Source organism: Leptonychotes weddellii, chromosome 6 (assembly GCF_054177405.1).
Source record: "Leptonychotes weddellii isolate Sample4059 chromosome 6, ASM5417740v2, whole genome shotgun sequence".
In the NCBI taxonomy this organism is placed as follows: domain Eukaryota; kingdom Metazoa; phylum Chordata; class Mammalia; order Carnivora; family Phocidae; genus Leptonychotes; species Leptonychotes weddellii.
Window position 1 is genome coordinate 79,420,994 of NC_138374.1, and position 27,762 is coordinate 79,448,755.

The 27,762-nt window shown below is 57.7% G+C and overlaps 2 protein-coding genes across 4 annotated transcripts in view; one reads left to right on the forward strand and one right to left on the reverse strand.

Moving 5' to 3' along the window:
- COQ8A (coenzyme Q8A) overlaps positions 1-19,535 on the forward strand; it is a 40,505-nt gene extending 20,970 nt beyond the window's left edge. Inside the window, exons 3-15 of the mRNA XM_081824464.1 lie at positions 1,087-1,491; positions 1,759-1,825; positions 11,730-11,804; positions 14,609-14,731; positions 15,864-15,949; positions 16,114-16,254; positions 16,686-16,767; positions 16,881-16,974; positions 17,173-17,314; positions 17,541-17,648; positions 17,748-17,813; positions 18,054-18,140; positions 18,875-19,535. Coding sequence (XP_081680590.1) covers positions 1,087-1,491; positions 1,759-1,825; positions 11,730-11,804; positions 14,609-14,731; positions 15,864-15,949; positions 16,114-16,254; positions 16,686-16,767; positions 16,881-16,974; positions 17,173-17,314; positions 17,541-17,648; positions 17,748-17,813; positions 18,054-18,140; positions 18,875-19,168 — 1,770 coding nt within the window. The 3' untranslated portion in view covers positions 19,169-19,535. The remainder of the gene's footprint in view (positions 1-1,086; positions 1,492-1,758; positions 1,826-11,729; positions 11,805-14,608; positions 14,732-15,863; positions 15,950-16,113; positions 16,255-16,685; positions 16,768-16,880; positions 16,975-17,172; positions 17,315-17,540; positions 17,649-17,747; positions 17,814-18,053; positions 18,141-18,874) is intronic.
- Positions 1-27,762, reverse strand: part of CDC42BPA (CDC42 binding protein kinase alpha) — a 727,403-nt gene that overhangs the window by 97,001 nt on the left and 602,640 nt on the right. The window lies entirely within an intron of this gene.

Consider the following 27,762-nt stretch of genomic DNA (forward strand, 5'->3'; position numbering starts at 1 on the left):
CAGGTCACGCTGGGCCAGGGGGCCGTGGCTGGAGTTCTGGGGCAGCAGGAGGCCCCACGGGGCTCCCATGGGCCCTCCCATGAGCCCTCCCGGCTTCCCTGGTTCTGGCACGTCCCCGGCACCCAACACGTCCCCGGCACCTGACATGTGCTTGCCAAATTCAAGTGCGGGTCGCTTGTGCATGGAGCCGAGGTTCAACAGGGCCAGCGGTCCAGGCTCTGCCAGGCTTTTACCAGTTCTCCCAGCCTCAGTGTCCCCTTGATGAAATGACAGTGACGGCCAGTCTCTTTTTTCCCCTGGAGGGCAAGTCCCTCCTTGGACCCCAAGCCGCGGTGAGGAGGCTGTGGGGCTGCCGCTGGTTTGCAGCGCCCGCAGGCGCCCCGTGTGTGCCCCGAGCCCACCCCTGCGGCCTCAGGAGCAGCGCCATTCCCCCGGCCTGTCTGCGGCCCACACAGCTCTATTTCCAGATGAGGTGGCAGAGAGGGGGCAGGAACTGGCTCAAGGTCACTCAGGGTTTGAATGTAGCAGGAACCTGGGCCTGCAGTTGGAGTCTGTGTGACCATTACAGAGAAAGCGTGGCACTTCCCTCCTGGCCTGTCCCCATACCCCCAGCTCCCAGGGACGGCAGGCCAGCCCTCATGAGAGCCTCTTAGAGGAAGGGCCAGGGGTGAGGTGCTGGCCTGGTGTGGCGGGTCAGTCCTGTCGGCAAGTGGCCCTCGCTGGTCTGGTTGGCCTTTTACTTCTCCGAGCTGTCTGCTGGCCTGGCTCACTCCCCAAAGCCCTGATTTACAGATGAGGAACTTGCTGCCTGTAGTGTGGCGGTCACTCCCCTGGGCCTGGCGAGGCTCCCAGCAGGTGCTCTGTGATTGTCCGGCTTCCCTGGAACCACGGAGTGGGGCCTCTCAGGAGCAGGGCCGAACCTGGGTCTCCTGGCTTCGGGCTGGGAAGGTGCTCCCCTGCAGATCTGGCTGAGGGCCACCTTCCTGGTGGAATGTGTGGCTCCCTGTGCAGGGGGTGGGGGTGGACACAGGGAGGAGGCCCAGGCGGGCCTTTTGCTCTGCTCATGCTGGCTTTTGCTCCCCACAGGGTCAGGATAAGCGCGAGGAGCCTTATGCCGAGAACTTCGAAGACCCGGAAGCAGAGTTCTCTGGGCCTCAGACTGTGGGGGCTCGCACAGATTTCTCTGCAGCCTCCTTCCCTGACTGGTCACCCCCTCCATCCTGGGATCACACTGGCAATGAGGGCCCGGCTCCTGCCTATGTGACCAGTGGACCCTTTAGGGAAGCTGGGCTCTCAGGCCAGGCCACCTCCCCTCTGGGCACCGTCACCGGGAGGCTCTTTGGAGACCCCAGACACCCACTTTCTACCATGGGCCTTCCACGAAGGTTCTTCCACCAGGACCAGCCCCCCGTGGGGGGCCTCACCACGGAGGACATTGAGAAGGCCCGGCAGGCCAAGGCTCGCCCCGAGAGCAAGCCCCACAAGCAGATGGTGCGTCCTGGAGGGCCTGGTGGAGTGGGGCTGGGTTGGCTGCCGCTCCTGGTGGTGCTGGTGTCAGGCCCTCCTCTGGGGACATTCTCCGGATGCTGTGGTCTGGCGTTTTCAGGGACACAGGCCCCCTTTTGGTGGACTAAGCTGCCAGGTGGAGCAGCCACTTTTGGGGGTGGAGCGGGGCTGTGGGGGGCCGCGTGAACCCCTACAGGCTGGTCCTGTCCCCATTTGCTGATTCCGTGAGGTCTCTTTCCTTGCTCCCTCTAGCTCAGCGAGCATGCTCGGGAGCGGAAGGTGCCAGTTACACGGATTGGGCGGCTGGCCAACTTCGGAGGTAAGGTGGCTGTGTGTGCCCGTGCTGCCTCACCTGTCCTGGCCCGCCAGCCCTGGCCAAGTGGAGCTGGGACCACCGTGGGGCCCGCATGGAGGTGGGAGAGGGTGGGGACCTGAGGTGTCCCGTGGAGGCCATCAGCGCCTGCCTGAGCTGCTCCTGACCTTTCTCCCTGAGGGATGATCCAGTGACGGGATTCTGCTCTGCCTCTGCTCACCCCTGGGGGTGAGCGTGGCCACACTCGGGGGATCGTGTCTGTGGCACCAGCCTTTTCCTCCTGCCGCTGAGCCCTGCTGCCGGGAGGGGCCGGGCAGTGAGCCGACATTCCTCACAGGGCTGGTGAGCTCCCGGAGTGGTTTTTGCCCCTGACCGGGTTCTCAGGGACTCGTGGGCTGGACCCCCACGGGCTGGCAGGGTGTCAGTGGAGGGCTCACGAGGTGCTGGGGCCTTGAGTTGCTGTCAGAAAGTCTGTGTGGTTGGGAGCTCTGTCCTTTTCATTGGAGCTTTGAGTAATTCTGTGTCCAGTACACCTGTGCTGAGTCGAAAGGTAATTTTGGAGTGAAGCACTTGTACCTGCTTTTATGACCTCACGTTGTCCTTTCCATTCCCGAGGAAGTTGCAGGTCACTGTGTGTGTCTGAGCCGTGACCTGCTTGCCTCGCGTTTGGCTCGTGTGGGCTTCTAAGTGTCCCTCCAGTGTACCGGCCGTCACGCACGCTGTGCTCTGCAGCCTCTTCTCCCAGAGATGACATCCTGCTCCTCGTTTGGGGTTGGCTCTGTGCCCTACCCACCCCCCCGCCCCCGCCCCCGGTAGCCTGGCCCTTGGAGCTGGACCCATGTGTGGGCTCTGACACCGAGTGACACCGAGTGAAGCTGGGCTTCCCCATGTGCAGAGCCCACTACGTTCATTGGATGGAACTTTCTCGAAGCTTTTGTTCCATCATTGCTATCTTCAGATTTGGCATCTGCTGCTACTTAGCTGTTCCAGAGTCCAGCCTAAAGTACCCCCCGCTGCGTTTTAGGACACAGTTATGGCTTTATTTCCTCTTGTGGGCTTGCATTCAACCAGTGCCTCACAGAACATTGTAACTGCCTGGGACGCCACTCCCGGGATGAGTTTGAGAATCCGAGCTCTGGCGGCCTCCGTGGGTCCTTACTCGGCAGAGAGGCTGCTGGGTGGGTGCGTTGATTACTGAAGTGTTGCGCGGAGGCCCGCTCCTCTCCCCGATGAGTTTGAGGCTGGAGCCGTCCCCTCTCACTCTGTGGTCTCTCTCTCTGCAGCCTGCTTCCCTCTGCTCCAGAGGGGGCTCAGCACAGAGGTTTCGCTTGACCCATGGGTTTGGAGTGGAGTAATCCTCTTGGGGTAGGGATGAGGCTAGTAGAGGGTCTGTTTGGGAAGAGTGGTCAGAAAGAAGGTTGTGGTGGTAAACTGAATTTGACGGAATGCCGGGAATTCCTGGGGAGAGGGGCAGGAACCAGGCCCTCGGGGCTGGGGTCGAGGCAGATGAGCAGAGTGGGAGGGGTTATGGGGGAAGGTCTGTGGGGTGCAGGGCTCCCAGCGGGCCAGACGCCGCCTGGTCTGGGGTCAGGGTGAGCAGGTGCTCTGTGCCCTTAGAAGCCGCCGGAGCCCCTGCTCACAGCCGCCCGGGGCCTGGAGCCATCCTCGGGGTGCACGCTAGAGGTTTGCCCAGGGCTTGTCAGCTCCTGTGTGGGGCTTTGAGGGGGGAGGGTCTCGGCAGGGAGCAGCCAGGTCTGGGAAGAATGTGCTGTTCTGACTCCAGATGGCAGTTCTGGGCCTTCAACCTCAACCTGAAATTGTCACGCTCTTCAGCCAGTGTGAAATCAACTTAGTGGGTCAGGACCGGCACTTAAAAAACAAATAGAGTAGAATTGAATAGAATATCAGAATTAATACCATAGATTCTTAGAGCTGTACGTGTTGCAAAAAAACGTTTTTTTTTTTTTCTCCAGAGCTACAAACATCCTGGTTATGTGTGTTGTTCGCGTATTGCGAAGGGTGTGGTTTACCGGTGGGTCGTTGTCTGAACAGAGTGAGGTAACGCTCCTGCTTTGTTCTTCTAGAATACACTTCTGACCTTTCTTCCCCTCATGGGGGTGCAGTGTGGACCGACAGGTGTAGGGATTTTTTGCAGGGGGGGGCATGAAGGAAAGGGATTACTCCAGACCGCCCGGGAGGCAGGGTCGCCCTTGAGAAGGTCAGTGGTGGGTATTCAGTTGGTGGACGTGGAGGGGGTGGGAGTCCTGGGTCCACTTTGGCTCGGGGGGCATTATGACTGAGATGTTGTGAGCAGTGCGGTCTGTGGATATTAGGTCCTGTTAAGGAGTGATATGAAAGATGGGATCAGAGTCTGGGTTTGGGGTCAGAACTGGGCTTCAGGTCATCACAGTAGTGGGTTATAATTCCAGCCCGGCTTCCTTGTGATTTTGGGCCCTACTTAGGTTTCTCTTCTTTAAAATAGGGGCTTCTTTTTTTTTTTCTAGAACCAATAAATTTTTATTTATTCATTGTACTTTCCCAGGGTAAAGAGAGAAGGGAAAAGGGTCAGCGTATGTGTTACAAACACTAGCAAGTGGGAAAGGAAGTACCCAGCACAGCAGAATTAACCACCCAGTAAACAGTGCTTGTAGGAGGAGTCACTCAAGCCCACGGGGACTCAGTGTCCTGCAGCTCAGAAAGGGGGGGATCGAGGAAAGAGCAGAGTTACAGGCTTTCCTCGTTCCCCTCCACCTGCCCTGTAAATTCAAGATTGCACACAAAGGTGTGGTTTCTGGTGGTTAGCATGGAGCTGCACTCGTCCGTCTCCTGTTAAACGATCTTGCTGCCACTTTGACATGTTTCTTGCACCTGTGTGGAAATTCCTGAGTGACGTGGATGTACATTCATCTTCCCAGTCTTGGTCCCCCAGCCCTACTTTGTACGTGGAGGGCCCGCTGCCCGCCCCCCCATTGCTTCTGCTTCTCTGTCCCCTAAGATTAGAGATTAAAGTAGGTTTGATCCATCCCAGTACAAGTGTGTTAGTACGAATCACAGCAAGGAATGGTCTTGACACAGGAGATTGGGAACAGAGGTTGGAGTGTTCTTAGCTTCTTCAGGATTTAAGTGTGTGTGTGTGTGTGTGTGTGTGTAAGAGAGAGAGAGAGTGAGGGGGCTTTTTTTGGGGAGGGGGAATAGGAGAGGGGATGGGAGTCAAGTGTTTAGGACAGAAGATCTGGCCGAAAATAGGGGAGGGGAACCCAAGAGAAAGGATGGTTCAGGATCCCCACACTTCAAGAGGGGTCACCGAGCTGTGGTCCAGATTCTTTTCCTGGTGCAGAACCTTTTGTCAAAGATGCTCTGGCTATTTTTCTCAATACAAAAAAGTTTATAAACGATAAAACCTCAAAAGAATATGGAGAAGACCAACACATATTTGTGAAGTCCTACAAAGCCCCCACAAATACAATCACTGGAGCGGGCAGCAATTGGGGGGAGACAGCCCGGGATCAGACGCATGTCACCCGAGGCACTCTGTTGGGTTTGCCCCCTTCCAGCACAGTGAGGTAGGTTTGTGGGGCTGTCCTGGCATGTGAACGGAATCTCCTTTTCTCCTTTAGCCCCCATGACACTCCTCACGGCCCCAGCAGGGCGGGACACTGGCTCTGGGCACCACAGAGAAGCCATGGCTTATGGTCTCTAGAAGCCAATGAGGAAAGCCCAGAATTCACAAAGGTTAAAACATGTTGCCTTTGCCTCAGACACCCATCCCTGGGCAGCTTGAGATGGGTCCAGAGGTATTGTTCTGAAACCTGTCCTTATCCCTGCATTTTTAAAATGCACGCACGCACCTGTTGTGCATCGTAGGCCCAGCCCAGTCTCACAATGGATGGATCTGGTAGAAGAAGGGAGTCCCGGGCCCTGGGATCAGAAGTCTGGAGCAGGAATCCTCTATTACACGTAGAAACGACCCTCAGCCAGTCCTGTCTTCCCCTCTGCCCCTTTCCCCGAGTGCAGCCTCGCCTCGCCTTCCTGCACCACCTGTTCTGTTTAGAACACTCTCCCATCTTCCAAGAGAAGGGGATCAAGTCCTGGGGCAACCCAGTTCATACCTCGTCTCCCACGGAACATGGCAGGTGGCAGGCTTTCAAGAGCTGGCTTTTCAGCCCTAGTGTCCTCTGATTGGCAAAAATGAGGTGGTTGCTTAGACTCTGCCCTCCAAGTAGTTGTCCTCCCTGGTGATAAAGCAAGTATTCTGTGCCAAACTGGAGCTGCCCACTAGCTCGATCAAGCTCCTGAGAACACCAGGCAGGAAGTAGAGCCTTAAGATTAAAACATTACAAAACCACAAAACCAGAATAATTATGGAAAAAAAGTTAAAATGCACAAGATACATCACTCGCACATAGTGCTGTTGGCCGCCTGGCGAGAGTGGGGCCCGGGTGCGGTGGTCCAAGGGAGCAGAATGGGGGGAGGCCTGCAGCTGTTCCCCAACAAGCCCTCTGTTGCGGCAGCCCCTGGCTTGGGACAGTTCTCGGTGGGTTAGGAGATGAGGAAAAACCCTGCCTCAGCCCTGGGAGACTCCCTCCCACACGATATAGTGGTTTGTGGGTTGGGCCCATCCATCTGGTCTCAGGCCGAGCCCCGCGTGCACATTGACCCACTTACAGGGGTCCCCCGGCGCCTTGGCACCGCCACCTGCAAGCAGCTGGGTTGACACAGAGCCCAGGGTTGTCGGCTGAGCCCATGGCCCCTGGTCGGGAGGCCCTGGACAATAGGGGTCTTGCATTGGCTTTGGTGAGGATATTTTGACCTGTGGCTTAATGTCTTTTGTCTGAGTTGGGAAATTCTGGTCATTTCTTCCAGTGCTGCTCCTGTACCCTGTTCTCTCCCATGACACGTGTTAGGTGTGTCATGTATCCACGGTCCTCTGCGTGTTTCTCGTGTCCTTGTCTGTATTTTCCGTCCGTTTTCCACTTTGTGCCTCGGAGGAGCCATCTTCCCATCTCCTGTGTGTCTGCGGGTGGGGGTCCTGAACCATCCTTTCTCTTGGGTTCCCCTCCCCTATTTTCGGCCGGGAGACCTTAGCGGGTCAGGCCTGCTGCAGAGGAGGCTGATCTCTGAAGGAGCTGATCGCTGCTGCTCATTCATTGTGGCAGTCGGGCCTCCACCAGGAACCTTACAGTCCTGCCGGGGAGGCAGGAGCGAGGAGGTGCTGAGGGCACCAGGACGGGAGGACACCGGATGTGCAAAAGCAGGAAGAAGGAGGGCGATGTGTGGAATGGCTTGCGAAATCTGGTCTAGGGAACAGATATGACAAGACTGGGCCAGGAGTGATGAGTAGAGCAAACGGACCCTTGGGAACCCTTGTATTTTTAAGAAGGTGAAAAGTTCAGGGACCCTCATTCCCAGAAAAATGCTTTGCTTTAAAAAAATAGTTCACGCAGGGTGCCCGGCCGGCTCAGAGGAGTGTCAACTTGATCTCGGGGTCATGGGTTTGAGCCCTGTGTTGGGTGTGGAGCCTGTTTAAAAAAAAAAAAAAAAAGGCTTGACTTGAGCAAGGGGGAGGGGTGCTGTGGGACTCTTGTGTCATCATCCTCCGTCCACCTCAGTTATGATGTGACGCCACTTGTCCACGTGTGTTTCTGCTGCTAGTCACGGGCCTCTGGACATGAAAACACTGAGTAACGTCTTAGTAAAAAGGAAATATACCAAGAAAGAGAGGAGGCCACAGAAGAGTGTCTTCTCTGTCGGAAAATAAGGTGTAGGGTGGAGGCGCGGCATTGGCTGTTGGGACGCTGACCCATGTGGGGACATGGTCAGTGTCTCAGCAGCCGCATGCTCTCTGGGGTCGTCATGCCCTCACCCCGCACTCTCGTGGTCCCATCCCAGCCGTAAACCAACAGTGGGTGACTGGGCGTATTTGGTTTTTTGGTTATTTTTTAATTTTGCGAAGAACATTTAAAACAAATAGAACTCCCATCAACCATTCTCATGTTTTAATAATGCAAAAGTGCAAAGCACATGCTCCCAAGATCAAGGACAGGAAGTTGGGTAGCAAGTTTGGTGACCGACTCACTGTGGGCGCAGATGGAGGCCTAGGAGCTAAGCAGAGCCGTACCGCTGGGACGCTGCCACCAGACCTGCGGCTGGGGTTGGGGGGGGGAGCCTTTGGGCCTCGTGTGGCAGCCCCGTGTGCCCAGCCCCCTGGCTCCATGTGCCAAGGTCGCTTGTCTGAAGTCAGGCATCCCCCTCACAGAGCTTTATCAATCGGGCACTCAGTCGTCATTGAGGCCGCGGAGATCAGAGGTCCCAGGGCTGGCAGGCAGCGTGCAGGGCTGACTGCTTGTGGGGTGGCCCTGGGGACACCAACTTGCTGCCTGCAATCCTGGGGGCGCACTCCTGTTTTCCTCTCACAGCGGGTCCCTGCCCGCACCCGCTTGGTGGGGGTGACGGGTGTGGGCGCGTGGTTTCTGCTCCTCCAGGAGGTGCTCTACAAGGGGCGCATGAGTCTGCTTTGCCCCCTGAGGAGCTCTGTGAGGGAGGCGAGGGCAGATACGGTGATGTCTGGTTCAGGTGACTCGTGCCTCAGTGGCCCACGGCCGTGTGCTTGCTTGTGACTGCGCAGGGACCTGAGCCGAGTCTGAGACTGCAGCAGGGTTCCTTGCTGGGCATGGGGGAGGGGGCGGCTCCTGACAGCCTGGGGCCACGCCGTCCAGGGGACTCTGCACCCCTCTTTCCTGATGCCCCGTGCTGTCCCCTGGGGCCAGGATTCAGGAACAGTTTGCTGCAAAGGCAGGGTCCTTGCCCCCCACCCCTTTGTGTGTCCTCTGGCTTAGAAGATGTGTTATGACAGTGCGGGCCCAGAACGGTGCCTGGCACACAGTGTGTTGTCCATAGAAATCTCTGGGGCTGTGGCACAGAAGCCCCCGTGAGCCTTGCTCTGTAAACAGCCCGGGGTTTCTGGCAGGTACAGCTACGTCTTCCCACCCAGGGCACCTTTCACCAAGCCTACAGCTACGTCTTCCCACCCAGGGCACCTTTCACCAAGCCTCCTTCCCGACGGCGCTGTTTGTTGGAAGGTGTTTTGTTTTTCCTTTTCTCAGCCTCTGCTGTCTGTCTGGGCCGAAGCCCAGGGTGCTCCAGGGCGGACTTGTTGGGCTCCGATAACCTCCAGGGGGACTGCAGGGAGGAGAGGCTGAGCTGGGGGCCTGGGAAGCTGGCGCAGGGCTCTCCTCTCTCTGGGGAGAACCCTCCTGCTTCCCCTCCATTTCTTGACTGCAAAAGCTCTGTTCTTGAGAGAAAGGCTACCTTCCTGGCAGGGGCCGGCACCTCCTCGCAGGCCAGGACGGAGGCCAGGCTGCCGACTGCTGCCCCGGGGCCGCAGAGCTGGCTCTGTGGACGGTTGGTTGTCTGCCAGGACTTGCTGGCCGGCCGTGTGGGCCGAGCTGATGATGGCTCCCAGCGCCCTGAGCACTGGGAGGACTGAGGTGGGGCCGAAGAAAATGGGTCACACGTGGAGTGAGCAAGTGGGGCTCCAGGCGTCCCCACCAGGCCTCGGGAAGTCTGAGCGGAAGCCTCCAGTACCACCTGGTTCTGGGAGAGGAAGAGCCTGGCTGGGCCTTGTGCTTTCCTCTCGACAAGGCTCTGAGAATGACTGGAAGCTCGCTGGGTGGGGGAGGGCTGGTTTATTCTTGGTTCACTAGAGGGGGAGCTCCTGAGGTCAAGGTCAGGGCAGCTGGGCTGGCCACAGTGGGGAGCCCGTCGGCTGCTGCACCTCCAGCTCCCTGGGAGCTCGCAGGCCACCGAAGGAGCCTAAGGCGGTCTTTGTGTAACGTCTTTTGGTGATCTAATGACAGGTCCTTGCCCTTGGAGAGCTTTGGCCCTGCCCGGCAGCCTAGAAATGGCCAGGGAAGGGTGTGACAGAACTTCTGAGGGGGACGACGACAGGCAGGGGAGCTGGGGGGCCACCTCTGCTCGCGGTGGCTAGGCTGGTTAACCCGAGGCTTGTCTTTGGACTTGATGCAGGCAGATGCAGAGAGACCTTGGTGAGGGTCATTGTAGTTTGAAGGTTAACCTTGCTTGTTATCACTTACTTTGCAAAGGCAGATACTGTGCTGGGTGGGGCGGGGTGGGCAGGCAGCAGGGAGTTAATGTTTAATTGGCGCGGCTGCTCTTAGCTATTTCAGCTCCGTGCCCAGTGCCCTCTGGAGCTGGTCAGAGCTAAAACAGGCCCGGTTGCCAGATGGCCTTGGTGGACCTGAGGGCCCTTTCAGGTGCCTGGCTTCTTCCTATGGCTTCCAGAACTTGGCTCATCCTGCCCTGCGCTGCTTGTATGCGTGAGTGCTTGGAGCATGGCCGGGCCAAACCAGGCCGTGCTCGGTGCGCGTACACGCTGGGTTTTGAAGACTCTGTACAAAACCAAAACAAAACCGTGAAATACCTCTGATGATTTTTACACACAAGAGGACTTAGTAATATTTTGGATGTATTATGTTAAATAAAATACACGTTGCGCATTCACTTCGCATGCTTCTTTTTGCCTTTTTTTTTTTTTTTTTTACTGTGGCTACTAGAAAATTTACCCTTCTGCACGTGGCTGGCCTGGTGCCTCTAGGCAGCAGTGCTGTCACCACATTGAATGGGAGCAGTGACGGTCCGCAGCAAGCGCCGGAGCGCTGCCTGTCCCACTGGGAGCTCTCACTCTCAGTCGGCTGCTGAGGCCTCGCCGTGACCTATGGGGCTGGTGACGCACACACTGCACCCTTGCCTGATGGTGGCTAAGATGCATTGCAAAAGCACGTTGTAAGGTTGGGTTAAAACCTTCTTTGGGTTTTAAAATTATTGTTCTATTATTTGTTGGCTATTATTTTTTGCTAAATAAAATTTTGAATAAATTCAATAGTATTTTTCATAACAGTGCAAAACTGGGAAAAATACAGAAGCACATGCTGGATTCCTCGCCCGTTAAACAGTGCGCCGGGCGGAGCTCACGCCTCTGGGCGTGGGGGCTGCGTGTGCCACCCGCCTCCTGGCCCCACGGGCATTGGCGTCTTCGGCGTCTTCTGTGGGCCCCTGCTGTCCCTTCTGCCGTGGCCGGTGCGCTCACGCACGTGTCCTCCACTCTCTGCTAACGGGTGCCCCCACGCCAGCGAGAATCGTGCCTCAAGTAGAGGCAGCAGGTCCTGACCGGACCCCTGGGCTTTCTCTGTGACCCCAGTGGCACCTGCTGTGCTCCGTGGGCCTCTCCTGGACAGCTGGGGTCGGGCATTTCTGGCCTCTGGACAAAAGAGGTATTGATGAACTTTGATTTTGAAGATTGTGAAACACAGTGTTTAGATGAGAAATTGACTGCCGCCCCCGTTGTCCTCAGACCACTGTCCGCACCCTGCAGGCCCTGGTGGGCAGCGAGTCTCCATGGCTTTGCCTTCGCAGACTGTTCTGACTCCCACCAGCGACTCCTTTCTATCACTGTACTGACGCCTTTCCTTCTTGGGGCAGTGGAGTCAGAGAATTCTAGAGGTGGAGCTCTTCACGCTGAAGGGGGTGGCTGCGTTCCAGGGGGTGCCCCGTGGGGTCAGGATGTCCTCGGCCCATGGACCGTTGCTGCTCCGTGTTCTGTTTGTGCTGGGAAACCGTGTCCCACGCATGCGCATTCTTAGGGCCTTCACGTGCCCTGCGAGCAAGGGGGGTGGGGGTGGGGGAAGCTTTTCCACGGATGGCGCCACACCTCTGAAAACAGCACGTGTGTCCTTCCTCTCTCTCTTCCCCCTTCTCAGAACGTCTAGACTGTCAGCAAGTGTCCCTGGGGAGCTGCGGTGGGTGACCTTGTGAGGCTGCTCTGGGCCTCACGGATGGAGGGGTGGTAGGTAGTCCCCACACCAGCACCCAGCACTCCTTCTCCTCCTTGCAGGTCTGGCCGTGGGTCTAGGCTTTGGGGCACTGGCTGAGGTAGCCAAGAAGAGCCTCCGCCCAGATGACCCTTCAGGTGAGCTGGGCCCTGGGAGGTGGGCCACTTGGCCCCCAGCCCCTCCATGTTCCTGAAGTGTGGGCCTCCAGGGGCCGTCTCCTGTCCTGTGTTCCACATAAATGGCGCCCCGGAGTCGTCTGCGGCCCGAAGGCTGTTCTAGCTGGCCTGCCCAGCCCTTCCCGGCTCCCCCGGTGGCCGGCACACCTGCCCGCTTCTGATTCACTTTTGGCCCTGCGTCTGCCTTGCTATGCGGGGCTGTTGGAGCCCAGAGCTCCCCACGGGGCAGTGGGTGAGGGGTGTCCGTGCTGCTGGACCAGACCCCTCAGGGCCCTTGGTGTCCCCACCTCCGAGACCTGCCCTCTGTCTCTGAGGTGAGCACCCTGACTCCTTTGTCCCCTGCCTCCCAGGGGCCATGAGGTCAGGTCACCACCGTCAGCCCTCCCTAGTCCTGGTGGCCAGGTCAGGGTGGGACTCCATGGAGAAAGTTCGGCAGACTGGCTGCTCTGAATTTTGTGGTGCTCATGATGCCGTGATGTTGGGTCAGGGCAGCTCGGGGTGTAGGGGGCTTTCCCTTCCCTGGAGTCCCGAGAACAGCGCTGGGAGAGCCCTCTGCTCGGTGGATTTCTCCAAATGTATTTGAAGATCTGGGTTGGGTGCCCCCTGGCCCATTCAGGGAACATCAACTCCTTTCTGGGGGTACACCCAGGGACACCCCACTGTGCTGTTGCACTGTGACCCCCGAAGCCCCAGCTGGGGGCCCTGAGGGGAGCCTGCCACACACCTGGATGGCCCCTCTTCCCCTCAAGACCCTCCTGTGGGGACGAGGGGCCTCATGGAGAAAGGACAGTGGTGTGTCCCCACAGGCCAGAGAACAGGGTTCCTGGGGCACATCGAGTGTCCTTGGAAGGGGCCTGAGGACAGAGAGGGTTTAGCGAGGGTATTTTTAGTGTTGGTGCTGAGACACTTTGAAAACGAAGCCTGGCTTTCTCTGGAATGAGAAGCCGGTGTTCTCCGCACCCCCCCTCTGTCCCTGGAAACTGGCTGCTCTTCGGGCACCTCGGCCAAGCAGAGAAGAGGCAGGACTGGCTCCAAGGTTACAGGTGGTGACCTTCATCAGGGAAGTGGTGACCCTGGCTGGGGGTCAAGGGGCCTAGGGACCATGGCCTGAGAGCCGGGGTTGGGGGGCCTGGGCAGCCCCTAGGCTGCGTTCCAGCTCTGAGTGGGCTCTGGAACCCATGGCCTGGAGGATGCTGACCAGCCCGGCCCGGTCAGCCCCAGCAGAGCTGCTCCTGAGTGGGAGGCCTGCCCACCATGGCCCAGCTCCCCCAGGCGGCTCTCAGAACTGGCCATGCCCAGGCGGGAGCACATACCTCTGGGCTGTGGGAAGGGGCTGCTTGGAATGCCCGAGAGGGCCGGGTCCCCAAATCTCAGGAGTGCTGCAGGCAGCCCAGGGCTGTGTGTGGGGGGAGCGCAGATCTGCCTCCTCCTCAGCCTCCCTTCTCCTCCCTGCCTTTCCACTGGGGCCCAGGGTTTGGGGGGGGCAGTGCACACAGAGGGGCCCCCATTCTCTCAGCTCTGGCTCAGGGCAAGGGGGTAATGTGGGGCCCCTTCTCGGCCCAGCTCCCAAGGGCGGGTCCGGCCTCACGTAGCTGCCCTCGGGGGGCAGAAGATCCGCGGGTGCTCTCGGGGGCTTCTCGTCTGCAAACTGAATGTCCCTGGGGCTTAGTCCCCATGTCCCCCCCACCCCCCATCTGTCAGAGGCCAGGCTGGACGCAGCCCCTGGGGCAGAGTTCCTTCCTGGAGGACGCAGCTCCCCCACTCCGAGTGCTGAGGACAGTGCCATGCACTGTGGGGATAGCTGTGGGCAGAGATCTAACCAGACTCAAAGGACAGAGCGCAGGGAAAGCAGTGGGTGTCCCAGGGCTGGAAGAGCTGGGGGGGTGGGTCCCGACCAGGGTGGACTTGTTCCTGCGGCCAGGCTGTGCTGGGGTTGGGGTGAGGGGGCAGACGCCAGAGCGGGTCCTGATGTCCTTGTGGCCACGCGGTAGCAGCCCTCCCATGTCCTCACCCTGCAGCCTACCACCCCTGGTTGTATTGGACAAAGGTCATCTGCACCCATGAGGTTACTGTACCTCGGGGGCCTCTATGGGCAGACAGCAGCCGGCTGAGTGCTGTCCTTGACCCTGTGCTCTCCTCCCCGGAGGACGGCCCTCTCCTGTGCCAGCTTGCCTTGTAGTGACCTCAGGGGTAGAGGTGACCTTTGTCCCGTATGTGGGTGGGAGGGACAGTAACGGAGTCCTCACATGGGTCCCTCCAGGTCCCTCCCTCCTGGTGCCTGCCCCCTACGTGCCGCTATGGCCTTCTGTGCTGTCCCCATCAGGCCCCAGGGATGGATACGGAGGGAGGGGCTCTGCGTGTGTAAATGTGTGCGCGTGCGTGTGTTGGGGGGCTGCTAAAGTCAGGCCTGGGAGAGCTGGGTGGTCCTGAAGGGCCTTCCACAGCATCGGGCAGGTGGGTATGCGGCATGGAGTGTAAGTTGCATTGCTGGTTTTAGGGGCCTCAGGAGGCTGGTGCCAGTGTGAGCGCTCCTATTTCTTCACGCTGCACTTGAAAATCCCCCATACCCCTAAGTTCTGTATTGTCCCTGTTTTTATGACGCTGGAGCCTGGGGCTGATGGCCTGGGATGCACTCAGGCTCCCTGGTGCCCCGGGCCGAGTGATGAGACGAGCTGCGGCTGCCCCATGTGGCCAGGTCGGGTGAGGCCTGCAGACACCCCGGGAGGCGACGGGTGGGCACATGCTGACCCAGCTCCTGCCCACAGGGAAGAAGGCCGTGTTGGATTCCAGCCCCTTCCTGTCGGAGGCGAACGCGGAGCGCATAGTGCGAACGCTGTGCAAGGTGCGCGGGGCAGCGCTCAAGCTGGGCCAGATGCTCAGCATCCAGGGTGAGTGCATGCTGGGGGCTGGAGCCGTGGGGGCCCCACTCCGGAGGGGACTGGGGGATGTTCCCCCACCACTGGCCCCTCTTGCTTGAGTCCTGGCTGTTGAGCAGCCAGGATGTTTAAAAACATACTAAGTAGGAGCCCGTGGTGGTTTTTCTTGCTTTGTTGTGGGTGTTTTGGCATCTCTGGAGGTGATCCTCACATCTCCCAAGTTGGTGAGAGTCCCACTGCTGCCAGCGCCCCCTACTGTCACGTGTGGGGGCCGGAGGTTGCAGGGGGGCGGGGGAGAGGTTTGAAGACGAGTCCCCTCCTGGGCCCGCAGCTGGGCTCACGGAGGACATAGGATGGAGTTAATCCCCGGGGCAGGCGGGGTGCGTCTGCAGCCCTTCCATGGACCAGCCCCAAGTGCAGGACCCCTGTGTGGTGACTCCTCGCAAGGACAGTGTCAGAGATGCGCGCCGGGCTCTGCGTGGGAGAAGCATCCTCAAAGCATCCTCCGTGGCCTGGACCCACAGCCCCAAGCGAGCAGCAGGTGGCCGAGGTGGCGGCTCTCAGGACTTGTGTGCAGGACGTCATGCTCCTGCCCTTGGCGCGTGGCAGAGCATTTCAGAACGCTGATACCACGGGAAACCACCATGTGAGGAAAGCTGGTCGGAGCGGCCTCATGAGGGGCCACCATGGCTCCAAAGAGATGCATTAGGAATAGTGTCAGAAGGGGAAAAACAGTTCTCTGTAGGTGGTCAGGTTCTGGGTGTTTCTGAGCTCTTACGCCACTTTATTTCTGAAATTTGCTGCTTTTATAATCCCAAAAAGCTTTGCCTGTTATTTCTAAGAAATCCACCTTCTCAAGTCACTGGTGAGTCAGCAAACTTGAGTCAGCAAGCCATGGCACCTGCCGCCCCATGCCGGGGCCCTCGGGCTGCACGGACGCCCCCTGCGCCCCAGGGGAGGCTGTCTCGGGCCTCTGTTGTTGGCTATGGGGCCCCGGGAATGTGCACAGCCCAGCCTGGGGCCCTGTGTCCTCCCTGGAGCCTTTGTCCACAGCCCTGGGGGCCATGGAGGGGGCTGCTCTGCTCCTGACCCATGCGCCTGCCTTCTGAGGGGTAGCCCTCTGCCGATTTCTGGTACCTTCCAGATGATGCTTTCATCAACCCCCACCTGGCCAAGATATTTGAGCGGGTGAGGCAGAGCGCGGACTTCATGCCGCTGAAGCAGATGATGGTGAGCGGACAGGGCCTGGGAGGGGGGGTCTGGGTCTTCTGCCGCCCCTTCCCCGCCTTGGGTGGCAGCTGTGGCAGCCCGTGGGAGGGGGCAGCCTGGGGGTGCTTCTCAGGGTGTCCCGGCATGGGCTATGCTCACGGCCCCTCCCTGGCTCCTCCCACCAGAAAACGCTCAACAATGACCTGGGCCCCGGCTGGCGGGACAAGCTGGAGTACTTTGAGGAGCGGCCCTTTGCGGCCGCCTCCATCGGGCAGGTGCATCTGGCTCGCATGAAGGGCGGCCGCGAGGTGGCCATGAAGATCCAGGTAGGCACCCGGTGTGTGCATCCACCCCTGTGGGGGCTGCAGAGGGCTGGGCCCAGGCCCTGCAGTGTTGGGGTCTCCTCACCCTACACCCCCGTGCGCCCCCTCTGCAGAGCAGCACCTGTGTTTGCTCAGCACTGGGCACTGGGAAGTACCTGCTGAGTGAGTGCAGGTAGAACAGCCTCCCTGTGAGCTTGGTGTGGGCGGGGCCAGGGGACAAGTCAGTGTTTGCTCAGGGGGGATGGGGCCCTGACTGCTTGGCGGGGGAGGGGCTGATGGAGAACAAAGTCACCTGGGAGGTCCTGGCAGCATTGTAGGGTTACATCTGTCACTCGCCCAAGGTATGGGGTCTGGGTGGGACTGGGCTGGGAGAGCAGGGCTCCCTCACAGGACCCGGCCCTGCCTGCCCGGGACCCCTCTGCTACCCCCTGCAGTACCCTGGTGTGGCACAGAGCATCAACAGTGACGTCAACAACCTCATGGCCGTGCTGAACATGAGCAACATGCTTCCCGAAGGTCTGAGATTGGCCGCAGGGTCAAGGGCAGGCATGCAGGACGGGCTCTGGGGACCTGTGGGGGCCGCCTTGGGGAGCCCCCAGCCCCCGCTGACACCCTCCTCCCTGGCGCAGGCCTGTTCCCTGAGCACCTGATCGATGTGCTGAGGCGGGAGCTGGCCCTGGAGTGTGACTACCAGCGAGAGGCTGCCTGCGCCGGGAAGTTCAGGTGGGGCTTGCAGCCAGCAGCTCCCACACCGGAGACAGAGGGGCCGCTCGGGGCAGCCCCCGGGGTGGATGAAAGCCCCTGCGGCTCTGAGGGGTGGGTGGTGGCGATTGGGGCCTGGGGTTGTGGCCAAGTTTTGTCCCCAGAGTGAGGGTGGGAGGCTCTGGGGCCAGGGTTTGACTGTCCCAAGCCGCCCCCTAGGGCGCTGCTGAAGGACCACCCCTTCTTCTACGTGCCTGAGATTGTGGACGAGCTGTGCAGCCCCCATGTGCTGACCACAGAGCTGGTGTCCGGCTTCCCCTTGGACCAGGCTGAGGGGCTGAGCCAGGAGATTCGGAACGAGGTGTGTCTGACCATGGCCTTGGCCCCGAGGTGCTGCTTCTAGGGATGAAGGGGACAGGGCTGTTGTGTTCCCCCTGCCAGGGACACGTGGAGTCAAGAGTCCTCGTGTGGACAGCGGGGGGGCGACCGGAAGAGGGGGGAGGGCGGGAGGGGGTTCCCCAGGCCCCAGAGTCAGCCTGGTGCCACCATGACCAGGGCTGCTCCCTGCCCCTCCCCCCGCCCCCCAGATCTGCTACAACATCCTGGTCCTATGCCTGAGGGAGCTGTTCGAGTTCCATTTCATGCAGACAGACCCCAACTGGTCCAACTTCTTCTATGACCCTCAGCTGCACAAGGTGAACCCCTGGGAACTTCACTGGAGAGGGGTCTGCATAATCGGGGGTCTTGGCCCCTGCTCCACCGGGCTAAACTTCTCCGGTATTGCTCCTTCCCAGGTGGCTCTTCTGGACTTTGGGGCAACTCGGGAATATGACCGATCCTTCACGGACCTCTACATTCAGGTTGGCGGGGGGCCGGGGCCTAGGATCGGCCCAGGGGACACTGGGAGAGGGGAGGGTGACGGGGCTGCTGTCCTCCCACCCCCGGTGACTGTGGGTGAGGACGAGGCCCGTCGGGCTCACAGGCTGGGGGCTTGGAAGGAGTGAAGGGGACAAGGTGGGGGGCAGGCAACTGGGGGCTCCCTGGCTCCCGGGAGCGCCTCCTCCCCTGCCACTCACAGCCCCTCCTGGGTGTCTGCCCAGATCATCAGGGCAGCTGCCGACAGGGACAGGGAGGCGGTGCTGAAGAAGTCCATAGAGATGAAGTTCCTCACTGGCTATGAGGTCAAGGTCAGCTCCCTGTGGCCTTTGGAGCTCCGCAGGCCCCGCTCGTGGGGAGGGTGGGCAGTGGGCTGCTTTTCCCCAAACTTTGACTTAAGAAATGAAGTGAGAGGAGTTAGTGCCCTGGAGAACTCTCCTTGGGTCTGCCTTCACCCCTGCTCCCTGGGCATCCTGGGTGTGGCAGGATGAGGCGTGATTGGAGCCTCAGGCGATGGGTCAGTCAGGAAGCCCATGCCCCTCCCTCCCACCCACCTGTTGATCCGGAGCTGGGGCTTAGTGAGTGCAGGGGGAGGGCACAGCCTGGCCCACCTTCTGAGGTCTGGGGGCCGGCCGGCAGGGGCCTGGAGCCGGCTCTGCAGCCCTTTAAGTGTGGGGGCACTGGTCTGTGTTCCTGTCCCCTGAACTGTCACCAGAATTCCCCGAGAGAGCAGCCCTTTCCCCTCCTTGCCAGGGGGGAGGCTGGGCGTCCGGGCCACCCTCAGGAGGCGTGCACAGGCCGGCAGCCAGGCCTCCAGGCTGTCAGGCTTTGGCCGCCATGCTGTGCCTGGGGCCCCTGCCCACCCTGCCTCATGTGAGACCGGGGCACACAGCAGGCTTCCCCCCTGGCCCCAGCTACCGTTCCTTAATCTCGTTAATCATCAGATGCCCCCTTTGAGCCTCCTCCCCTTCAACGCCACCTGGTGGGACAGCTCTGTGCCAGGGCGCGGCCCCACTCACCCTCTGCCCCACCCCACCCCCACCAGGCCATGGAGGATGCCCACCTGGACGCCATCCTCATCCTGGGGGAGGCCTTCGCCTCGGAGGAACCCTTCGACTTCGGCACGCAGAGCACCACCGAGAAGATCCACAACCTGATCCCTATCATGTTGAGGCACCGGCTCATCCCGCCCCCCGAGGAGACCTACTCCCTGCACAGGAAGATGGGGGGCTCCTTCCTCATCTGCTCCAAGCTGAAGGCCCGCTTCCCCTGCAAGGCCATGTTTGAGGAGGCTTACAGCAACTACTGCAAGCAGCGGGTGGCACAGCCCACTCCGTGAGCCCCCGCCCGGTGGTTTCCCTCCTGGGGACGCTAGCAGAGGGGGACAGGACTGCCGTGGGATCCTTGCCACCCGAAATACGGAGAAGCCTGAATGTACATATAGGATGAGGCTTGTGTGTTTCTAGAATGAGATTTGTGTTTTGTGCCCTTTGCTCGAGCCTGTGTTCCGAGCGGTGCTGGCAAAAGCCCTGTTTGCTGAGGCCCTGCCTGCTCTTGGGCTGGGCTGTGTACTGTGGACAAGTGGACGTTTCTGGACCCATGGAAGGAGATGAATGTGCCAGTGTCACCTGGTTATATCTGAGGGCTGTTCATTTTTGTACAATTCTTGTATGATTTGTTTCAATATTAAAAAAGACAAAAACCCACCCTCCTAGCATCATGGTGTGAATTCTTCTACACATAATGGGCACCGAGCTGATGGTGACCAGCCCGAGGTCAGTGTCACACCCTAGGCCGCCTCCAGATACACCTGAACGCTCAGCCCAAATTCATCACTGGGGGGGGAGAGGGAAGATGTGTGCCCCCTGCACACACCACATATGCAGAAGAGCCAACTGGGGGGCGGTGACCCCTACCAGCAGGGTCTGCCTGGCTTGCACCCCAGGGGGCCAGGCCGCTGCTGAGGGAAGCCTCCTGGCCTGTGGTTTTTCCCACGGCAAACTGAATTCCTAGGTGCGGGCATCTGTGTGCACGGCCGTGGGGCCCCCTTGCAGCCTGGTACCGTGACAGGTGTACCAGATGGTGAAGGACGCAGGGAGACTGCTCCAGGACAGGATGGGAGGTCTGGCTGGTCTCGGTGACAGCAGCTAGGGGCCTGGTGCCCAGCATCACCTGCTCAGAGCTGTCGTGGCCCTTCTGAAGGCTGTTTTTGTGCATTTTTTAAAACATAGTTTCTGCATTTATGCACCGCCTTCTGGGACATTCAGGGCTGGCAGGGTGTAGGACAAACCGGCTCAGAGCCCATGTGGCTGCTGAAGGTCAGGATCTGGAACGAGGGCAGCCATGCGGCCCGATTTTCCTCTCCGCTCCCCAAGGGCCGGCAAACGGTGGTCCACGGGCCACATCAGGGCCTCTGCCTGTGTGGAAGTTGTCATCTGGGGACCCAGCTGTGCGCATTCCCACCCGAGCTAAGGCCATTTGGGGCAACAACGGCCACAGAACCAACAAAGTAGAAGTTTTCACTGGCCCTTTATGGAAAGCTGGCCAAGCCTCGCTCTCACCCACTGCACCAGGCCTCTCTGGAGAGGCGGACGTTACAATGCAGCGCCCCGCCAAGAACAGGAAGGTAAACTGCATGAGAAACGGAACCAGGGAGGGGGCCTCAGGATAATGAGGCACAGCCAGCTTCAGATTTCCTCTGGTAAGAGCCCGTGGGCTGGCTGCGCGTCCCCAGGTGGGCCGTTCTAACCAAGTTAGGGACACGAGCAGAGGCACTAACGTGCCCGAAGGATCTGCCGCTGCCCTGCAAACAGCAGACAGAAAACCAGCCGGCTGCCTGGTTTGTATGGTTTTGACAGCCGGTGTGTGTGTGTGAGGGTGTCTGGCTGTGCAGAGGGTACCCTGCGGGTCAGGTGCACACAGAGCAGGCCATGGAAGCCTGCGGCAGGGCCTGGCCTCACCCATGGCCTGACGTGTTCTGGAATTGCTAGCTGGAAGAGAACGGAATGCCACCCTTACCTGAGCTACGGGGCGGAACTAGGAAAAGTCCCTGGTTAAACTAATCCCGCATCCTTCTGCAGGCTAAGGCGGGCGCCTGGACCAGGAGGGGGACCGGCAGGAAGCAGGATCTAGGAAGACGAGGAGAGTCAGTCACCTTTCCTCCACTGCTCAGACCTTTCAATCAGGGAAAGACAGACAGGACCGTCAGGTCTAACAGCTCCCTGTTTTATTGCAATACATCAAATTCTGGTTAATATTAAGTGATACCAACATAAAATATTGGCGAGGAGTCTTGTTACATTTTTACTATCCCACCTTAAATATTTCTGTGCAAAAGAATCTACACCACTGTCTGGTAGCAGAGAATCTGCTTATAAACCTCTCTAAGACATTGAGGGCATAAAACCAAACAAAAGGAAATACAGGCTAAAGCAGTATCTTTTTCCCCTCCATACACACATTTGCCAGCATTATATTCTAAACAAAAAAAATGATTACACCTAGGCCATGCAAAACTGTACAATATTACAATGAGAAAAAACCCTAAAAAATTTATAAAATAAATGATAGTACACTATCAAATAAAAAGGCAGGTCATTTTGTTTTCATGAAAGTTTCCAGGTTTGTTCTCCTCCTTTGCCCCTGTAAGTGACGTGGCTCCTCGGGTGTGGCGCTCGTCCCTGGGAAGGGAGGCAGGCCGGCCCACTGGCCAGCGCTGGGTGGCCGACGGCTCCAGTGGAAGCCAGCCCTCTTACCCAGCCGGACTCTGCCAAGAATCTGAACTTGAACGATAACTGAAGTCAGAACAAGGAAAGAGGTCTAACAGGCTCAACGAACGGTCATGCAGCTTACCTACTAACTCGGGCTGGGCCAGGGAGCAGGGGAGCGGAGGGCCAGACTACTTCCTCGTCTGCCCAGCGTGTGTGACCGCTGCGACGGACGGACAGACAGCCCTGCCGTACCCGGCGTTCGGTGTGCCTGCCGTGCCCTCCCTGGCTCTTCTGGAATGAGACCTGAGAGTGCACAGAAATGCACACAGAAATGCAGCGGGTCTTTCACGGAAGTCGATGTGGCCACTAAGTAACAAAATGACAGGACTCTAACCATACAGAAGGCAGAGAGAGGAATGACAGATTGTTGCTGTAAACGTAACAGAATTTCAGATTCTTCCCAGAAGCCTGAGTACGAGAACCATGTGGGAAACTGAACAGAGGGGCCCTTCCAGCTCCAGCCCAAGCCTTCCAACCGTGCTTCTGGGAACGAGCGTGCTTCGCTGACGTAGGGGTGTGCGTGTGTCCCAGAACTACAAAAGTGAAATCTGCTTTAGTGAGCATTTGACCAGGAGGAAGGCTTTTGTTTTTGGCAAAAAAAAAAAAAAAAAAAAAAAAAAAATATATATATATATATATATATATATATAATTTTTATATACCCAGACCACACAAGATTAGTTAGAATTCAAGGGTAGACAACAAATTGGCTGGACATAAATAGCACCAAAATACTAATACATACAGACTATTCTAGAAATGCCTCACTGATCTGTCCTTCCTACTGTGAAATGTGTGCCTACTGCCAGGTGTGATTTTAAAAGGTCCTGCAAGAGAATCGAGCAGGACTTCGGGCAGCAATACCCCCTCCCTGGTCTTTGCACCTACCTGTGTAGGTTTTCTGTTTCCCTAGAACCCATTCCCCGCCTTTTCAGATTCTTCTTCTCAGAAGCTTCTGCTGGTAACTGCTTTGTATCTGAGAGGGGGGTAAGCCCAGGAGAAGGATTGTTATCTTAGGAAGAACCGCCCCCTTAAACTGTTCCCCGTGGCCCCAAACTCTTGCCGTCAGGATCGGTCCTATCCAGCACTGCTCTACTACAACTTAAGACTGCTGGGGACTGACCAGAAAGTGCCGGGGGGCAGGTCCCTGGGTCATTACCGCCTTGGGGGGGCTCTCTCCTCTGCCCTGCTGTGACTCACCGCAGTGTCGTCCGGACCTCAGGTAGGGTGACACTTGGATCCTAAAAGCATCCTTTAAAAAATAAGCACCTACAGGCAACACAAATTCACACATAGTTGTCGAACCTACAACGAATGGCTTAGTGCGGAGTCCCGTGACTCACAGCTGGGAAGCAGGAGGGGAGAGGCGAGGGGCCGGAGGGGGCTGGTCAGGAGGACAGGAGGCAGCTGGCCGCAGGCCCTCAGGGGAACGCCAAGTTCATGGATGGGGCTACCGGGTCACAGGGCAGGGACCAAACTCAAGGTCTGATCCTGGGCATCTGGACGTACAGGAGCATCTCACACAATACTTCTTTCCCCAAAGCAGAACGACGGAGAGGGTCCCGGCCAGCATGCGCGTGCACAGGTGGCCCCCGTGGGCCCTCTCTCCCCTCACCGAGCCTCGGGCGCCTTCTCAGAGCAGCACTGACCGGACGCCCTGGGGCGGCCACAGAGCTCGGACACTGCCACTCGGACTCCACACGCGCCTAAGCTGAGAGAGAGGAGGAACTCTTGTCGCTAGTTCTCAGAGAAATTTAGATAAAAAGGAAGAGAGCCAGATTCTCTTTACTTCCATGAGATATTTTTATTTCTTTCTCTGCTCATGTGCTTAACTGAGGAACTAACTGTGAAGGACTCCAGCCCTCCGGGGTGCGTACTCACTTCCCGGTGTTGGTGGGAACAGCACAGTGCCACCGGGGCACCTGCCTGGTGGGCCCAACACTTCTGTTTTCCACTGGGGGCGGGGAAGAGTATTTGGTTAAGGCTGTGCAAGTCCTTGCATTTGAGGTTTTCTATTATTTGGTAATTAAACTCTCAGGCTTCTCTGAGGGGGGCCCTGGCCAAGGACGCCTCGTGGCAACGCAGGGAGGAACAGGCTTAGCCCAGGAGGAAAGCACGTCTAGGAACCTTTTTAGGGACCTTCAGAAGCCATGACATCGCTTGAGTGCTTTCAAAGGAAGGACTCAGGAGGTGACGAGACCACATTTCTACATTCATCTGCAGAAGATAGCAAAATACAGTAAAAACTGAGGAGTGTGGTTCGAATTCTACCATTACCAAAAGATCTGGAAGTAAATTTGCCTGTTCACGCTGCTGCTGAAGAGGCATCCTGGGCTGGGTCTGGTGCTTGGGCCGCAGTCCAGAGCAGTCGGACCGGGTTTCGAAATGTTTTCCTGCAGCCCCTGAGGACCGTGGCTGCGACCAGAGAGGAAACTCTGACTCTTTGCGCTGTCTACCAAGGTCTAGAATGTCAGCTTGAGGCCTTCCTACCCTTTACATTACTTAGCTGGAAAACAGACGAGAAACAACACATTTCTTTAAATTAAATGATCTCTCTCTTATATAGGAATCCAACTTTTGCTGAATACAAGATGTTTTTTACTATATACATTCAGTATTTAACCTCTACATTTGTGTACTTATTTAAAATCTGTATTGTAGTAAAATATGCACTGTTTTAGTGAATAAGGATTTACTGGCAATGATCAGGTCGACACTGGCTGTGGGTGCTGGAGGAGGGCGGGGGGCCGGTGGGGGGACCCATGTGCTGCCCGGGGTGCTGAGACTCTGCCGTGGAAAACCAGTCTGCCTGACGTTCTTCCCGTGCACATCTGCAAGGTCTACTCGAGCTACCTTCAGGGAGGGGGACACGATGATGGGAAGCAACTCTAAGTATGAAATGGAATCGATATTCATTGAAGCTGCTCAGTGGAAGTCTGCCTTGATGGTGGCTGTTGTTAAGTCAAGGGGGTGCAGGGGATGTGGGGGGCATGGGGCTGCAGGTGCAATCGTCCGTGTCCCTGAGCCCCCACCCTGCTCCTGCCGCTGGCCCTGGGCCTTCCAGGCAGGGGCGGAGGACGGACGTGGAGACAGGGCAGTGGAGGGGGCTGAGAGGGAGAAGCTGCTCTGGCGTCCACTCCGAGCACCAAAGCCGCTCATGGGTCCCAGCTCCCGCGGTCGGTGCTCTCCAAGGAGAGGCTCTTGGTCTTCCGGGGTGACACTGGGCTGGGCGGGCTGCTTAGGTTGGAGCTGTTGGAAGCTGTGGAGTGCCTTGGGGAATCTGAGTCCTGTGGGGCCCCGAGAAGACATTAGTGAGAAGCAGAGGTGCAGGAGGGGCTCAGCTCCCCATAGGCGACCCGCGGCCACCTGAGCAAGTAAGCCAGTGTGACTGGTCTACCATCAGTAATGAAGCCCCTTTTCTGAGGCCAGTAAAGGGCACAGAATACGGCAAATGTTCAACAGTCCTTTCTGCAGGCCTTTAGAAATGTGGGTCCCTGTCATACAAAAGCTGTTAGAACATCTGTGCAAAACTGCAGTGTGCAGCCCAGGAGACCAGCCATGTCAGCACCCCCAACCTTGCTCCTGGCTGAGCAGGCCCCTGAGTCCCGACCCCTGGCTGCAGCTGAGCCCACTCTCGAGGTGGTGGCATCACTTTGGTAAGTGTACGAATCCTTTTAACACAGGACTTCTCCAGATGTGACGTCACTGCTGCCCACACCCCACTCACCTCTCCGTCGAAGTCCCTGGCTGGGGCGTCACTTCCCTGGTCCATGCCTCCGGAAGACAAGGAGCCCTCTGACGGGGAGGGCATGGGCTGCCACTTTGCGTTGTAGCTTCCTCCAGAGAATTCTCTCTTTAATGCACTGCCGTTCTGTGCAGAGGACCCTACAGGACAGCATTCAGGTGAGGCTTCGCATGCGGATGGACAGGGGGACAGCCCTGTAGAAAGTGTGTGGACTGGGGAGATCCTGGGGAGACCCCGGGGCCAGCCACTGAGGGGTAGCATTCTCGAGGCCACTGGCCTCTGCACCCATCACTTTACTGCTAGAGAATTTGCATGAAAAGCAAAGGGACAGGAGAGAAGCATTTTTACGAGAGAAGCCTGGGATACAAAAGTGAGGTGAGATTCTTTAAAATCACATTCTAGTTTGGTCTCAGAGCTGAAGCACCTAAAGGAGGGACCAGCACCATTCAGAGGGAGAAGGATGACAAAAAACCCTTAGAAATACTGGGGAATTGTTTGTACCTATTTAAAGCTCTCAGTATTTCTTTTTATTCTTTAGTTTTTGCTTAAAAAACATTTTAATCTTGCTGAGCTTCCATATTCAGACCACGGGTCTAAAGAGACTGCTGAGGTTTTTTCATATAAGATACAGACTGTGACTTTCCATTTGCTGCTGGTTGAACAAATCCCAATTTAGTGTTTTTACACTAAGAATTCAGTAATAGTGTCAAAAGATGACCGTGCTGAGCACCTCAAGTACCTCACGACCACGAAAATACGAGTCCTCATTTGTGCCGGAACAGGAACCTGCCTGGAGAGGCCCCGTGCTCAGACACTCCTGGCCGACTTCCCTCCGGGCCCCCTTGGCTGCAGGCGGCCAGCGTGTCACCGTAATGACTCCCATGCCAGCCCCCAGTGCTGTGTGCACACCGTGCACCGTGTCGTGGAGCTTACCCAACTGTGGCAGAACTTTAGCAGTCCCTGTTCAAGCCTCTTGTGAGGATTCTGGAATGCACCTCAGGCTGGGAACCAGGGGTTCCTCTTCCTGCCTCCCCGGGAACCTGCCCCCCAGCGCCCCGTCTGCCTTGCAGGCTCTCTCACTAGACACACACTGCTCCTCACGGTTGCCATGAAGATGTGCCTTACTTTTCTGAGGGGGCTCTTCTGGGTCCTTGGATCACAGCCTTACTGAAGGCGTAGCTCATCCTAATTCCATGCTTGCTTCAGTGCCACACAAGCTGTATTTTATTTTTGTGTAAATTTTGTTACTCTGAATAAAAAATCCACACCACCAGAGGCTTCTGTTGCTCTGCTTATTAACTGCGTGACCTCGAGCACGTTCTTTTACCGTTCTGAGTCTCGGTCTCCATCTGTAGACACAAGAATAACTTCTCCCTTACGGGAATTTTCTGGGAACAACAGCCCTGGGTACATGGAGAACACGGTGTGACCCACAGGCGCACAGTGGGGCCTGCGCAGGGCTGCACCCCGTTTATCTCCCTTCTAGCGCCATTTATAGAATGGAAGAAATTAATGCCACCTCAGTGATTCACACTTTTTTTAAGAATGAACTTTGGGAATGTTCCTTTCAAAGAAAAGTTATACTCGACCACTCCAGTTTTAACACATTAAAGCAGGGCTATTTTGTCTGACCAGCAAAAGGGGCCTGGGGACAGTCTGAGGACTGTGGTCCCAGCTGACTGAGGCCACACTCGGGCACGGCCTCTTCTAAGGAGCACTGGCTTGGGCGGCGAGATGTCTGACTCTCCATGACCTCAGGAGAGGTGAGGCTCCCCAGTGAGCAGGCCGCTGACAGGACTGGGTCTTCCTCTTTGGGGGGAGCAGGATGGAGCCATGGTGGGAATCTCTGTGTGGCTCTGACTCCACATTGTGAAGCCATGTCGAGCTTGGCTCTGGAAGATCTGTGCTTCTGGTTGTGGAGACGGACAACAGGGCCCCTATTACTTCTCGTGTCTCTCTTGGCTGGCTGTCCTTCTGGAACCTTCTGGAAACTTCTCAAATGAGCTGGACTCTTCTGAAAGCCAGCAGAAGGCACTTGACACAGCAGATGCCCCTTGGGATTCCTGGGAGGGCCTTCCTCTTACCAAGGACCTCAAGGAGACCACGCCTGCTGGTTCCTGCAGACCTGGTGGGTCAGCAGGGACAGAAGCCCCTCACCACGGCCCTCCTGGGGAGGTGGCCACCTCAGCCCTGTGCATACCTGCATTATAGGTCCCATCTTTTTTTTTTTTTAAAGATTTTATTTATTTATTTGAGAGAGAGAATGAGATAGAGCGAGAGCATGAGAGGGGGGAGGGTCAGAGGGAGAAGCAGACTCCCTGCTGAGCAGGGAGCCCGATGCGGGACTCGATCCCAGGACTCCAGGATCATGACCTGAGCCGAAGGCAGTCGCTTAACCAACTGAGCCACCCAGGCGCC